Raw genomic sequence first — 16,417 nt, 5'->3', positions numbered from 1 at the left:
TCTGATTGGTATAATAATTGAAAAGTTGAAGCATGGAAGAAGTTTTCAGTACTTCTTGAATTAACAAAAGTCATTAGTATTACTATTATATGTCTCCCGAATTAAATAAATAAATAATATTAATAATTAAACTGAAAATTATTAATAAGAACCAGTAATTAATTTGAAACAAAAGAGGCATAACCGGGTTTGCAAAATACCCAAACTCAGAACAAAAAAAATCTCAGTGTGTGTGTTCTTGTTGATCGCTCTGGTCCTTTCCTTACTCTTTCGCTGGCTGTGACTTGGTCCGACCTAGAAACCATGGACGATCTGGGAGCACTTGTTCTTGATCCAACGAAACCCATCTCTCAAAGAAGCCTTTACTCTGCCTTCAACAGTATAAACTTTGTATTTCGCTATTCGCCTCCTCCTCTTCATCTTTGGATCACAAAAAAAGGATCTTGTCGTTCCGTCCGAGTCCCTCCGGTTTAAGCTCAGATCTCGCCGGCTTCTATGGATGGTTTAAGCTCAGATCTCGCCGGAGTTGCATTTTGTTCGTCAATATGAACTGGGTTTCACAAGGTAGCAGTTCTTGATTTCTTAATTCAAGTCTTGTGGAAGCTTGTTCCTGCCTTGTGAATTGAGGCTTTCAGCTGTTTTTTATTCTAAAAATGGTGGCCATATATTAATTGAAATCTAGATATAGAGAGAGAAGAGAAGGATGAGGAGAGAGAAAGCTAGGGTTTCGTTTATCATGAATTTTTTTTTTTTTTTTTTTTTTTTTTAATGAAATGTTTAATTTGGGTTTTCGGGTTGGGTTCGGGTTGAACCCAGCCCAAACCGAATAAGGTTGGGTTTTGAAAAAACTCAACCGATTGAAACCCGAATTGTGAATTTATATGTTCAGATTTTAAAATTTATGGGCTGGACTCGGGTTGGGCTGGGCATGCCCGCCCAAGTTGCACCCCTAGACGTGTATTATCGCACGAGGCCTTTGGATTTCTCAAACAATGATGGAACTTTATTTGCTATTTTCTGCAATTTAAAGGAGCAAATATATAGGTACGCCATATTTTACAATATTCCTCAATTTTGTGATGGAGCAGTATCTTGCTTGGACAGCCTTGTTTCACCCAAATATTTCCTTTAACCAAAAACTATAATTTTACTATTTTGTTGCTGCCGTTTTTGTTATTGAATTTTTATATCATATGTGCCTACTTCATGTTCTTATCGATTACTTTATTTTCCTCATTCTCAACGGTATATGTATATATATATATATGTTTGCTTTGTACCATATCTTTCAGCAGATGAAGAAACTATCAACTTGCTTTTTGGTTGCTTTATTTTTCCATGTAATTGAATGCAGATTTTTTTTTTTTTTTTCATAATGTTGTTTTTGTCATTAAATTTTCATACCATAATGATCTTTCATTGAGGCCCTTGTAAATCCTAAACACTTGGGTTGTCCCGATCTAAGTCACACAATTTTTCTCAATAGGTGTCGTTCTCACGCTTCAAGCGCGCTCCCGCTCTCATGCTTCACGCGCGCTTTCGCTCAAATTCTCACTATTTATAACATAATTTTGCCGCTCTAACACTCTCGCTCTCAAATTTGCCCTCGCTCCCGCTTCCACTTTATGTAACTTAGGCCCCGACCCTACATACTCGTCACCCTAAGCCTACAATGTCCCAAAAGTAATCCTATGAAACCTAAACATCCTGAAACACATTTCCCCATATCATAAAACACATAATGCACGTGGAAAAATGAAGGGTAAAAACAAAAAAAGAAAACCGGTCCTTACTATTCTAGTAGACCTCACAGATCGTTTTGGTTCCAAATTTTGTGGTTGTGTTAGGACCAGTTTGGTCCCAAAAAACTCACAAATCGGTCCGAATCGAACCACCTCCACCTCCACCTCCACCTCCACCTCCACCTCCACCACTACCACCATTGACCACCGATTTCTACCACTGCCACTGTCTTCCACCACTACCACCTTTGACTACAGCCACCTCCATTGCCTTCTACCACCGTCACCATTACCGCCACCACTGCCACCATCGCCACTTCCATTGCCTTCTACCACCGCCACCTACACCACTGCCTTCCACTATCATCATTGTCATCGCCATCACTATCGCCGCCTTTAACCATCACCACACCGACACCACCTCCTCTGCATTTCACAACCGCCACCTCCACCTCCACCTCCACTGCCACCACCACCACCACCACCACCACCACAGCCGCCGCCTTCTACCACCGCCACCTTCATTGCCTTCCACTACTATCACGATTACCCCCACCATTGCCACCTTTCACTGCCGCCACCTACACCACTATCTCTTTCCACTGCCAACATACTACTGTCACTGCCATTGTCTTCCACCATCATCACCTACACCACTAATGCCTTCCACCACTACTTCCACCACCCTTCGACCAACACAATTATGGCCTTCCGCCATCGCCGCCTTCCAACACCGCCACTTACACTGCTGTCGTCTTCCACCTCCACCACCATCATCACCACCATCCACCATCGCCACCATTTCTTTTTAAAAAATTATAGAAGAATGCTATATTTTTGTTAATTTAATTTACTTCTCCCTAAGTGTTGTATTTTGGATAATTCAATATTAAATTCATTCCGTTCTAAATTTTAAATTGGTCCAACCAAACACTAGAATGGATTGTTTCATTCCCTGCACATTTCATATTTGTAACCAAATAATAGAATGAGAATGGCCACTCCATTCCATTTTCACTCTCACTCGCATATCATTCCATTACTGCATATCAAATGCACCATAAGGGTTAAGAAATGGAGATAAATTAAAGTAGGAACCATTATAAGAAAGCAAGGAAATTATAGTGTGGATGAAGTGGAAAATCCGTTATACAAGAGAAGTTACTTCGGCTTGCATTAGATCGCGAAGAAACCAAACACAACTTTCTTCTGGCAATTGAAATTCATAAGAAAGAAAAGTAAACAGATGGGAACTTATATAGCACAGAAATGTTCCCAGTGTCTTAATAGTGTAGTCTAGTTAGGCCTTCTTTCCCTTCCTCATTTGGTATATTTGTTGAACCATGGCCCTTTCCCTCTCAAGTTATATAATCTTCTGCTCCTTCACACAGTATAATGCTGTTGGATAGTGTCGATGTCCAGCCCTTTCAGCTTCACCACTGACTCGACATGACCCTTGAGAGTGTGCAGCTCCCGAAGCCTACAACAATGGATGAATTTGTAAAAACAACAATAACTTATAAACAACATTGAAAGGCCAAAGAAAGTATCTGTATACCTTGCAACTTCGGCTCGTCTCTTAGCCTGCTCAGCAATTTCAGAGAGCTCTCTGTAGCTGCTCTTGTCATTGAAGATGGTAGATGGTTCAGCTGGTTGAAGCCCATGTAAAGTCCTTTGAGCAAGAGCCCATTGTGCCTCCCTCTCCTCTTTGCCATAATCTTTCTTAGTGGTGAAAGCAGTCTGTCGTCAAAAGAAGAAATGATGGATGAGTAAATAAAAACTAAGAGAGCAATTCTAGTGTTTGGCAAAATTCAGCTTGGAAATAAATATACCTTGTTGTCTAACAAATTATGCCAAGCCTTTCCACTTAATATGTAACGAATGGAGAATTTCATTATGTCGAGTGGGAAATAGAAGACAATGCTGTATATCCAGATGACACCAGCCCATCCCCAGCCAATTCCTTTTATTCTTGCGAAACCCCAATTAGCGTATACAGCTATCAGAGTAGCCACCTGTGAAACATCGGAATTGTTTTAGCAATTTAGACCGAACTTTTCTTAGCTTTTCAACTACGTGGTAACAAAATTTGTCATCAAGTCGGGAAGAAAGAGAGCTGTGATTAGCCTAAGATGGAGAAAATGTGGGCGATGTTAAGGTCAAAGTGAATGTTCTGAAGTGAATAAACACACAGTATAATTCTTACCAGCTGTGCAATACAGAAAGCACTCATTAGTAACAATCCAGGGCGTTCGACGAAGGACCAGCTGCGTGATCGAGTGACAAAAATCAGAGCCTGGCTTACAATACTCACTTGAAGGTATAATGCAGCCATCAACTCTTTCTCGTCCGTTAGATGTTTTACACCAAATTTATCCTGCGTCATCAGGAAAAGAATGAGAAAATTTGAAAACAAAAGAGAAATATAAGAAATGGTTACTCCGTAAATATGCAAGAAATAAGACTTCTTACAGAGAAGAAGTGTGTGTCCTTCATAATCCAGAAGAATATGACAGTCAACAATGCCAAATAACCTCCAAGCGCAACACCAGTAGCAAAGATCTCTTTCAATTTCCAGCTATCAGGCAATGGAGATGGCTTCACTCGATCTTTCGAAATTGTCATAATGGTTCCTTAAATTCATAATATTTCATTTTGTCAATACTCGGTAAACATTAAACATGAATTAGAAGACGAGGAACAAAAAAAGTGTGTTTGAACTATTTAAAAGAACGAGAAGAGAAAAAAATAAATAAATAAATAAAATGGAAAGCTTACCATCATTTAAGATGGCAATGATCAAAACCATGAATGGAGAAAAGTCGAACTTCCATATCAAAGCAATAAGCATGAAACCAAACTACATAATGGGAAATGAACAGGAAAACAAATTAGTCAAGAGCTGCACATATTATAACCATGGCACTTTCTAACTGCGACATTTAACTTACCACAATACGGATTGTGATGGAGACTGCATATATCTGCAAAAATAAAGAGGCATATAAGTCGTAGGTTAGTTTCAATCAAACACACAGGTCTTACTCAAAGTAGAATAAAAGAGAAACTAACCGTGTAATTTTTCATCCTCTGAAAAATAGCTCTACTAGTCAGCACCGCGCTGATGATGACACTAAGCCCGGGTTCTGTGAGCACAATGTCAGAAGCACCTCTTGCAGCATCTGTTGCATCAGCAACTGCAATTCCAATATCTGCCTTCTTCAAAGCAGGGGCATCATTCACACCATCTCCCGTCATTCCACAAATGTGCTTCCTCTCCTGCAACTTCTTGACGATTTCGTATTTATGCTCTACACAATGAGGATAAAGAACCAAATGTTAGGACTATTGTAATTAAAACAAATTATTGAAGGTCATTTAACATATTTCTCTTTAGCAAGCACAAACACAAACACCCACCTGGAAATACACCAGCAAACCCATCTGCCTTCTCAATCAACTCTTCAACGGGAAGGGCAGCTATGGATGCATCCTTGTCTTGGCCGAGTAAAGTAGAAGATGGATACATGTTTGTTCCCATTCCAAGTCTTCGACCAGTCTCCTTTGCAATGGCAAGTTGATCACCTAGACATTGAAACAGCAGTGAGAGATTAACCAAAGAAAAAGAAAAAAGAGTACGACAATTGCATATCCAAGGAAAACAAAAGACTAAATTAAATACCAGTGATCATCTTGACATTTACACCAAGATTTAGAGCCCTGCGGATGGTCTCTGCACTATCATGCCTGGGAGGATCGAAAAGTGGCAACAATCCAACAAACTGCCAAGGACTTCCCAGACTTTCTTTTGATTTCTCAGGAACTTCCTGCAAACACAAAAAATATATGTATACATAAATAAACACAAAATTGCAGCTCACATCTACATAATGCATCAAGAATAATATTCATACTTGTCTTCCAACGGCCAGTGACCGCAGCCCACGTTCAGCAAACTTATCAATAACAGAATGAGCCTTTCTCTTAACATCTTCCTTGCAATTGCAAAGAGTCAAGATCTGATGCACAAAATTAGTGAGTAATTACATAAATAATCAATCTCTGCTACTTCATGCAGCTCTAATTCAAGAAAATAAAAAGTAAATAAATAACAAAAATAAAATGATTACCTGTTCAGGGGCACCTTTGCTAGCTCGATGCCAGTTGCCCTGACCATCGATGTAAGTCAAAGCAGTCCTCTTGTCCACGGGATTGAATGGGAAGAAATGCACCTCTCTAATGCCAGCTCGTGCCTAAAATTGAATAATTTATCTTAGCTGAGCCCTCATTCATGATTTTCATTTTTTTTTGTCCAGAATAAATTAATAAAGAACTAAAAGGAAATAGGATGAAAAGAGAGTTATACCTCTTTTGGATCTGCAAGCATCCCAACAATGGCAGCATCAATGGCATCCTGATTTTCAGTCCTAGAAGCCCTCGCAGCAAGCAGTAGCACGTGTTCCTTATCAACACCCTTTGCAAAAACCTCAACCAAGTTCCTATCAACACTCAATTTGTTAAGGGTCAATGTCCCCGTCTTATCACTGCAAAGGACATCCATTCCGGCCATCTCCTCAATAGCTGTCATTCTCTTGGTGATGGCACCTTGTTGCGACAGTCTGTGTGATCCAATAGCCATTGTCACGGACAAAACAGTGGGCATAGCAATGGGAATGCCTCCAATCAAGAGAACTAGGAGATTGTCAATTCCATCCCTGTACTTCCTGTGTTGAATCGGGTACATGACAACCACCTCGACCAACATTCCAACAGCAATGGAACAAATACAGAAGTTCCCGATTGCAGTGAGCACCTTTTGGAAGTGTCCAACATTGTTGGTGCTGTCCACAAGATGTGCAGCCTTCCCAAAGAAGGTATGAACACCGGTGGCAATTACAACAGCTTCTATCTCACCTTGTTTGCAAGTTGAACCGGAGAAAACTTCATCGTGTGGATTCTTGGTTACTGGGAGGGATTCTCCTGTAAGAGCAGATTGATCAATCTTTAACGGATCACCCTCAAGAAGACGAGCATCAGCAGGAACGATATCTCCCAATTTGATACTGATGATGTCTCCTGGAACCAAAATCGCAGCTTCCTGCTCACTCCATCGACCACTCCTAAGAACCTACAGATACACAATCATGAAACATAAGCAAAACAAGCTCATATATAAATTTTGGCATTTAAAGCCACAGCATGGATTCACTACATTCATTATTAAGCTCAAGTTATAAACCTACTAATTTTGAACAGTAACACTTTTTTTTTTCCCTATCTTTTGCTCTATATATGTGCATTATATTTGCCTTGTTAGCTAGTAAACTTAAAAATACGAAGCCCCTGTAGGTGCTGTGACATGTATGATTCTTGTACCTTTGTTTTGGGAGCAAGGCCAGCCATAAGAGCTGCAGCGGCATTTCCAGCATTGTTTTCTTCAATGAAACTGATGGTGGAGTTAATTACGAGCAAACAAATGATACCAACAAAATCTTGCCAATCCGGGGGCTTTCCATCGCCATTGGCCAGTGCAATTGCCATAACAGCTGCAGCTTCCATGACCCATGAGAGTGGATTCCACATAAACCCAAGAAACTTGAGAAATTTGCTTTCCTGTTTGATAGAAGAAAATGAAATTAACCATTGCAACCTAGGTGTTATGGTTGTTTATACACACACACAAAAACCATTGATCATGAAGTAAAAAAAAAACCTTTTTCTCTTCCAATTTGTTGGGTCCAAAGATTTCTAGCCTGTTGGTTCCTTCTGCGTCGGATAAACCTTCCCTGGAACATTTCAGCTGCTCAAACACTTCCTCAATAGGAACTTTTTCCTGTAAAATAGAGTAAAACCACAATTGACTAGCTCAGTACCAATGTACATTTTTATCTTCAAACTTTTAAATAAATGCACCATAGAAGTAACAAAAATATGGATTCAAAGAAACTATTGAAATTTGTACATGAATAGTTATACTAACTGGAGTTGGAAATTAGTTACTCAACACTCGTGATTATTACAGAAACTACTTTTTGTATCTTTTATATAAACCTTCTAAAATTTCATCAACCTTAAGTATAACTCAATCCGTGAGTTGTTTGGTCCCAAGATATCATGTTAAATTAACAATGAAGATAGGTACTATTTAGACCCCATAACTACTGGTTGCTGGTTAACTAATCAATTTACAAGATAAATGGACCATTCAAAGTATTTAATGAACCTGTATCCTCTCCCCTACTGGAAAGTTCCCGTGCACAATCAATGGTGGTGATTGGCGCTATAAAGTGGGACCTATCACTATGTATAACGTGGTTTGCCAATCACCACCATTGGTTAGTGCACCGGACATCTCCACTAAAAGAGAGGATTTTAATTCTTATTTATTCGATAAATTCAAGCAAATACATTGAATCCTGAAATATTTCAGATTGCATTTACAAACATATGGTCAATTGTACTAAAATCAAATCAAATAATGTCACGGTCACTCAAACTCTCATCATTTACTATTGATCCCAGAGTAGTGTAATAAAATGTTTTATTTACTAAATTTTGGATTGAAGGGATGAGAAACTCGGCCCTCCATTTGGATGTGATGTAAGACAGTAGTAGGTTTTATATTACTTTTATTTTGATTTTCACTTTTATCCCTTCGCTACATTAGGATTAGCCTAAGCTGCTCAAAGAGGCCTAGTGAGTTTTGAAAGTCTATTGAATATATTGTAGTAATATTTAATGACTTTCAAAGCATCCCTAAATATAATTATTACACCTGACTTGCAAGTAAATATTTTAAAATTCTTTGTTTACATGTTAAATGATAAGATGTAATAATTTATAGCCCACTCATGGACAGAGCCACTAGTCCCACTGAATTTTTTCTTGTTTTTTTCCAACTATATACCATTAATTTTTTATTTTAAATTATATACCTATAAAATTTTCAATTTGCCCCACTTAAAATTACAAAAAAAAAAAAAAAAAAAAAAAAAAAAACTAAATTCATTTCCCCCTCTTTCCTGGATCCGTCCCGGCCCACTTCACCGATCCGGCTTTAAAATTATTTTCATATATATACCTAAGAAACCAATCAAGCTTACGGTTATACAGAATTTTCAAACTGGTCGAACTATGGCTATTGGCTATTGAATACATCGTTGTTGAGCCCACACAAACACGTCCAACGGTTTTAACTGAGTCCGTATATGGTGGTTGAGCCAACACAAATACATCCAAGGGGTCTGAGTCCGTACAACTTTATTTTCTTGTTCGAAATATTTTTATTCCATAATTTAAAAAGAATAAAAAAAAGAAAATTTCACTCCACTCAGAAGTTGTGAAGTTGACCATCCCCACTCAGTAAGTGGACCCCATGAGGAGAGTGGTGCATGTGAGTGCCATCAGATCCTAAAGCCTAACTGTGGCGATAGGAAAGTGCTATACATTTTTCAGGTGGTGAAATCGTGCGTGCAAATCACGCGACACAAATAGTTAACCTTACATATTACCTGCCTTATATATGCGTGTCACACACATATATGTAGTACACTATGCAATTGTGTATTAGAGGGGTATATTGAGGAATTAAACAAACGAAATGTGTGACTTGTCACAACCGGTCAGACCATCATTACCCAAATTAAATTAGGACAACGAGCAATCCCGCACACAAAGGTGAAGGTACCACGGAAAGTACGCTATATTTTCCAAACTACCCAGACAGACGTTAAAAATAAAAAGACACAATTAATCTTAATAAGAATCATTTTACCCTCAATTAACTAATTATTTTGTGTTTCAACTTTTCAGTTTTCAAGCGTAACCTTGTCTCATGCGTAAAACAAAAGATCAAAAAATTGAAAAAAAAAAAGAAAAAAAAAAAAAAAAACCGATGACTTTTAATTATAATATATATTGTCAAGTTGATTTGATGTAATTATATGAGCATGACATATGAATGGAAAAGATGGAGCTAAATAATAAAGGCGTATTTAATTAGTTATGGACAATTTTTTAAAAAAATTAAAAATAAATATTAATATTTTTTGTAGAAGATAGCTTTACTTTTTTAATCGCTATTTGTACCCGAATTAATTTTTTTATATATTTTATGTAAAAAGGTCGCGTTTATGGAATAGTGGAATATGAAAATCTTTCAAATGTGAGGAGGAGAAAATTTGAGAATATAAAGCTTAGTTAAAATAATTGAGAATATGAACAATATAGTGTGCAACTATAAATATATATATATATATATATATGAGAATATGAACAAAATTAGAGTCACGGGACAGTATGATTATACACAAATGTTTCTTAAATATTACTTAACCCACTATAAAGGAAGTGGGAGAAAACCAGAAAAGTCATTATACAATACTAGGGAATAAAAATAAATAAATTTAAAACTCCTTTTTTTTTCTTTTTTCTTTTTTTCTTTTTTTGGGTGTCTGATCTGAAGTGGTTGATTTAAGAAACAAGTTTGAGTGATGAAACAATGCTCCTCTGATCAATAGACCACATGACTTTTTGTGTGCAATTTGTTGGTTCATAACTGTTTGGTTACGAGATTAAAGCAAAAAAAGAGACACAGAACTTCAGAAATACTATGAAAGTGGAAAGCAAAGCATCTTCACATGCACGGAAATGAAAAAGTTATCCTACCAAACACCCAAAAGAGACACATAGTCTACAGATGATTCCCAGAAAATTAAAGAAATGAAACATATATAAGTGAGCTAAATTTAATTTACACAAACATAGTCCATATGGATCTCATTTTCTGAATGCATTTTCCGGGAAAATCAAAAGGAAAAAAACCAACAAGATTCCAAAATAGATGAACAAAACAAAAGACATAAACGATTGACAAGAGTACGTAGGATTGATTACCAGATCAACAGTCTCATTTTTGATCTCTTCAAGACTCAGAGCCTTATCACCACCCATCTTAACCAACTCAGAAGCAGAGCAAACAACACACGGATTTGAGTTTATATACCCAAGTAGATCACCAGCATCGAGGAAAGAAAAGAGCTATATATATATTATATATATATATATATATGTAGAGAGAGAGAGAGAGAGAAAGATACAGAGATGTATTAGTGATTCATTGAATGAATCTCTTCTCTATCCCCAAGGAAACTAATGAGGAGCTTCTCAGCTTACCCTCTGTGCCACTTTTTATACCTCACCACACCTCTCGTTGATACCCGTCCTCAACCCACTCCCTCAACTTGCTCTCTCTTTCTCTCTCTATACATACACTTTCTCTCTCTCTATCTCTATCTCTATCTCTATCTCTATCTCTATCTCTATAATCTGCATTTTCTCTCTCCTCCTACCGGTGACTTGTCGGTTGCATGAGCCTTCCTCCCTTGGGGTGCCAACCTTTCCCCTTCACACGCCGTCCAAAATGCGGTGTCCGGAGGGTCCCACACCAAAAAAAAAAAAAAACACTTATGCTGGTCAACTGAGCAACGATTAATGTAACAGTTACTACCTCAATTCAACTATTCAAGTAATATATATATATATATATCTGTGCACACATGTTGGGCTATATTAATAATTTAATGTATATTAACGAATTAGATGTTTATACTGCTCTCCCAGATGTTATTGACAAATTATTAAATATATTTCATACAATGAATCTTATGCATAATACATTAAAAAAATAATAATAATAATTTAACGTCATTTAATTATTAGCACGATAATTTTCTCTTTAATTCCAGGTAGGTAATTAATAATTTTTCACATTCAATCAAAGAAAGAAAAAAAAGTTGTAAATAAATTTGATATATGCTTTTTTTTACTAATTTTTTTCTGTGTGACCGAAAAAAAATTAACTGCATAAAAATTCTTAATTTTTATTTTCAGGCAATGTTCTTTATATTATAATGCGGAAAATGATCCTTGTTTCTTGTTTTAAATGTCCATAATAGATGTCACTCATTTTTCTTTACAAAGGAAAACAGTTTAGTGGTTGCTGTAAATATTGTAGGTACATATCCCCTTCGTATAGTTAAAATGTCATAACCAATAGGATCATAATTTGAAATTTAAAAGTTGAACAAGTCCTATAGAATCATGTGTGTTGTGTTGACGTTATTATTGACATTATAATTACATCAGTCTCTATTCACATAAAAATTAATCGAATTTGTTTGACTGTCGGACTCATCCAAATCGTATTATTAATCTATTTAATATAATTACAATAAGTAATAATGAGTTAATCGGATATTATTTATCTTTCTTTTTATTTTATTTAAAAAATAAAATAAAATAAATAAATAAAAACCTAGATTTATATTGGTCTGAAGGCTCGATGGAAATGAAAATATATTTAAATAATATTTAATGATACATATTATATATACTATTATATTATGATACAAATTATATATAATATTATAATGATGGGTAAATAAAATAAGTTGAACAAGAAGAAGAGTACATGCTGTTGCAATGATTTTTTTTCTAATATAAATCTAGGTTTTTTTTCTTGAAATTTATTTGCTATATATATATATATATATTTGAGAATTATATTGTGCATTCATTTATTTGGTTTTAATTTTCATTTTATATATATTTTGAGAATTAAATCAACCCCTTTAATAATTAATTCACGAAAGTTAGTTAAATCACCCCGCTCTAATAGTTAAGGGGGGATTTTTGACAAAAAAATAAAAATAAAAAAGGGAAATTTAATGAAAAATACAGATAGAAAAGGTAAATTTATTGTAGTTCACCCTTTAATAAACAAAGGACCAAAAGTATATAAATGGATGTGTGAGTATATTTGTTGTAAACTTAAAATAAAGATAAATAAAATTTAAAGATAACGTGACATTAAATGCAAGAAAAATTTACCTCCTTACATTAATTGTATAAGGAAAATAATAAAGTCGGCCGCGCATGCACTCCATGATAATTATCCATGAAAGACGTATCTAAACTTTTAACTAAAACATCAACTCATTAAAATTCATAATCTTAGTAAACCATAGTTGAACTGTTTTATTTATTTATTTTGACAAAAGAAGTACGATGTTTATTTAAAATGTTTCACTCCACCAACTACGCCCTAAAAAGGCATACTCATACACTATGCATACCGGGCAGAGCTGACCTACACCAGTGTGACATTTGAATACTAACCAACATGCCTATCCACCGTTGAAAAAAATCTGATGTTGTGATTATCCATTGAAGCCGCTCTGATTGGGGCCCACTTCTGTACTATATAAATATTTTATTAATTTAATTTAAATTTTTTGGGTTAGACTGTAGCATATTATAAACATATGGTCAGTGTACATACGACGTTTGCGTTCGATCTAATTGATTGAAAAAGAGGTGGAAGTGGTAGTGTTTATTTTTGAGAGGGAGAGAGAGATTGACTTTAATCCAGTGGGGCCCGCAATCAATCCAAAAGTCGTCGCTCCTCGGCAGCCTAAACGAACAGCCACGATTAGATTTTAAGCAAATAATAGAGGATAGAGAGAGGGGTTGGTGGGCCCGACTAATGGACCACTCGCATAAAGGGAATGCAACTTGCCCTAGCTCACCTCCTGGCCGTTTGATCTCTTAAAAGCCATACAATGGGATAAAGGGAAGATAAGGGGGCAAAGCATAAATAGCCCATCAAAGAGTTATAGAAGTTTGATTTTGTTTTTGTTTTTTATTTTTATATGTTTTTTTTTTTTTTTTTTATTTAATTTGAAAAGAATTTGGCTGTACACGATGCGAGTGTAAAAACACTCATTTGTGCACAAGCAATATGAAAATCTAACCTTTTGAAGTGCACAAGCAATATGAAAAACGTTTTCAATGATTTGAAGTCATGTCAAGAATGTGTAAAGTGGTAAAATATAATATTGGTGCAAATTTCCTTTCAATGATTTAAAGTATTTAAAGGGGTAAAACAATAATATTGGTGTAAAATCAAATTATATAAATTTTATATCCATGTTCCACTTAATCAATTCACGTTCTATCGTATTTTTCTTTATTACTTGTACTTAAGTTAATTTTTGTTTTTCTATTTTCCTAGTATTACCCCCTAACATGGACTATCTTATTTTTTCTAACTTGATACACTTAAAAGTCTTCTTTGTCCATATCCAAACCATCTCAACTTATTTATCTTCAATTGGTGCTATTCCAACCATTTCATAAATGTGAGTATTTTTAATTCTATCATTTTTAGTATCACCATCAATCTTAACATTTGCATTTATGCTATACTCAATTTATGCAAATGTTATTTCCTAACTGTCTAACGGGTACCATATAGTATGACTAATCTAATAACCATTCGATAGAAATCCCCTTTCAATCATACGGTATAGTTATCGTAGAATATAATAGATGCACACCTCCATTTATCTACCCAATCTTGATTTTTTTATTAACGTCATCTCCAATCTCCCCTTCATTATGAATAATTAAGTCACAATACTAGTACGAACTTAATGTTGAGTCTGCTGACTCTTGATATAATCTTACAATAATTAAGAATTCGCTTAAAAAAAATCCAAAAATTATGAAATTAATTAGAGATATTTATTAAAATTTAGACTGACTTGTGGTAACAAAATTTTATAAAACTGATTTGGTCCTTACAATTGAAAATTTGGCCACCTCTTATTTTTGATGAAAGGGCAAGATAAGGCAATTCCTCCTTCGGTCTCGATTGAAGAGTTTGGTTTTTCGGTAAATACGTTGGATTGAAGAATTTGTAAGATTTATTTATTTATTATTATTATTATTATTGTTTTTTTGGTTCCAGCTTTGAGAATTGTTAAACTGATTTTTAATAATTTAATCCCCGACTCGTTTTTTTCTTATTTTTTTGTGATTTAAAAACGAAATAAACAGTTATCCTCTTCTCTGTTTTGCATTCAATCAACAAAGTCAACCAACTGAACTTAATTAATTTTCTCTGATTTTATCAATCGACAAGTTAGCCCATTAAAGTAATATTCAATCTCGTGAAAAGGACTAAAACCCAAATATGGCATGACATGACTATTATAAACAAATAATTTGGGGCTCTGGCTACGAATTGCATGTGATCATCAATTATATATAATTATATAGTATGATTAAAAATTAAAATATTTATACCACCTACTCGACAGTTAGAAGCAATGACACAAACCCATGGTGCACAAATTAATAGAATAAAACAGTAAACGCCAAGTATAATACAAGATTTCGAACAATTTTGAATTCTCCTCAAATAAAAAAATACTAAACCTCTTGTTTCAAGAATAATTCCTAATTATTAAGGTTAAATTTTGATCTAAAAGAATACAATTTTTGTTTGGTCAATAACTACAAATTCAAATATACATATATTGTGGGGTGGATATACATACTCTAATATATATATAGTTTTTGATATATTACAAAACATAGATTTATAAAATCAGCTCTCATTTATTTATTTTTTTTTATTTTTTATTTTTTTTGAAAATTGACTACAGTATGAAATTTCCAAATTATTTATATTTTTAGTTAATTAGATTAAAAAAAATTTCTAAAGTGTTATTTAATAAAATTGAAATTTCCCGAGTTATAATTTATGGATAAATGATCTCTTCCTCACCTGTGGTGAGCAGGAAACTCGTCCACACTGAGTATAGTGATTATGATTGCAATGTATTTTTTGGTAATTATTTTTTGAACAAGATTTGTCTAGTCACCGGTAAGTAGGTCATTCATGCTGATGATTGATGTAGTCCAATAAATAATCTGTAATTACAAAATCTAAAAAGTAATAAATAAAGAAATTAGAAAGAGTGATTGAATTTTTTCTAAAAAAAAAATTATTATCCTTATTTATCATTTTGTAGATTTTGTAATTACCAATTATTTGTACATTTGTGATTAGATCACATTAGCTATGAGTATGAATGACCTACTCACATTTAGGTGGTCAAGTCTTGACCCTAGTATTTTTGTACTTACATCACATCCAACATCATTATGCTTTATGCCGAGAAAATCTCTTGCTCGTTAGTGAGTAAGAATATTTTTTAAAAAAATATTTTAAGTATTGAAATTTTTTTATGTGTTTTACAAATTTAGAATTTTTTTGATACTTTTGAAATTTTACGTAAAGAGTGATAACTAGCCATGGTCCTCTCCTACAAGAACACAAGTAAATTTAGAATGCCAACACTTTTATGTATTTTTTGATATTCACTACTTAATTTTAAATAGATTTAATAGTTATTTAAATTTTGAATAGATTTAACACTTATTTAATTAAGTGCTCATAACAATATCATTTTAAAGAGTAAGTTGTTGTTTGATAACTTAATCTAGTATTAAATTTTTAACGAATTAATCACTTATATAAAAATGATACAAATCTTGGATAAGAATCTACAATGCATTAGAACACCTTATTGATGATCCTTTACTCCAACAGCATCTAAGGTTCCTCGAACAATGTGATATCTCACACCCGGTAAATCCTAAACCCTTCCCCCTCTTACTAAGACTACATTATGTTCTTGTGAATTATGGTCAATACCAGGTATATAAGCAGTGATTTTAAATCCAGAGGTTAGTCGTACTCTAGCAACTTTACGTAAGATAGAGTTTGATTTTTTTTGGGGTAAAAGTGAAAAAGTTGACATATA

General features: G+C 34.5%; 1 protein-coding gene across 1 annotated transcript; it reads right to left on the bottom strand.

The window, feature by feature from the left end:
- Window positions 1–2,823: 2,823 nt before the first annotated feature.
- On the bottom strand, window positions 2,824–11,002 carry LOC132279422 (plasma membrane ATPase 4). Its single transcript, XM_059781395.1, has 16 exons — window positions 10,638–11,002; window positions 7,456–7,575; window positions 7,119–7,355; window positions 6,109–6,870; window positions 5,873–5,995; window positions 5,657–5,761; window positions 5,425–5,569; window positions 5,163–5,327; window positions 4,815–5,053; window positions 4,694–4,726; window positions 4,521–4,602; window positions 4,215–4,375; window positions 3,949–4,119; window positions 3,575–3,757; window positions 3,301–3,482; window positions 2,824–3,222 (listed from the first exon to the last, which is right to left on the bottom strand). Exons 1-16 carry the CDS (start codon window positions 10,692–10,694, stop codon window positions 3,126–3,128), a joined length of 2,862 nt encoding a protein of 953 aa, XP_059637378.1. The 5' UTR covers window positions 10,695–11,002; the 3' UTR covers window positions 2,824–3,125.
- Between the last annotated feature and the right edge of the window lie 5,415 nt (window positions 11,003–16,417).

This window comes from Cornus florida, unplaced genomic scaffold (genome assembly GCF_030987335.1).
Source record: "Cornus florida cultivar Cherokee Brave unplaced genomic scaffold, ASM3098733v1 CherokeeBrave_3.0.0_Hap2_Chr10, whole genome shotgun sequence".
In the NCBI taxonomy this organism is placed as follows: domain Eukaryota; kingdom Viridiplantae; phylum Streptophyta; class Magnoliopsida; order Cornales; family Cornaceae; genus Cornus; species Cornus florida.
Note: the sequence above shows the minus strand (reverse complement) of the source record. Positions and strands in the feature narration are given on the sequence as shown.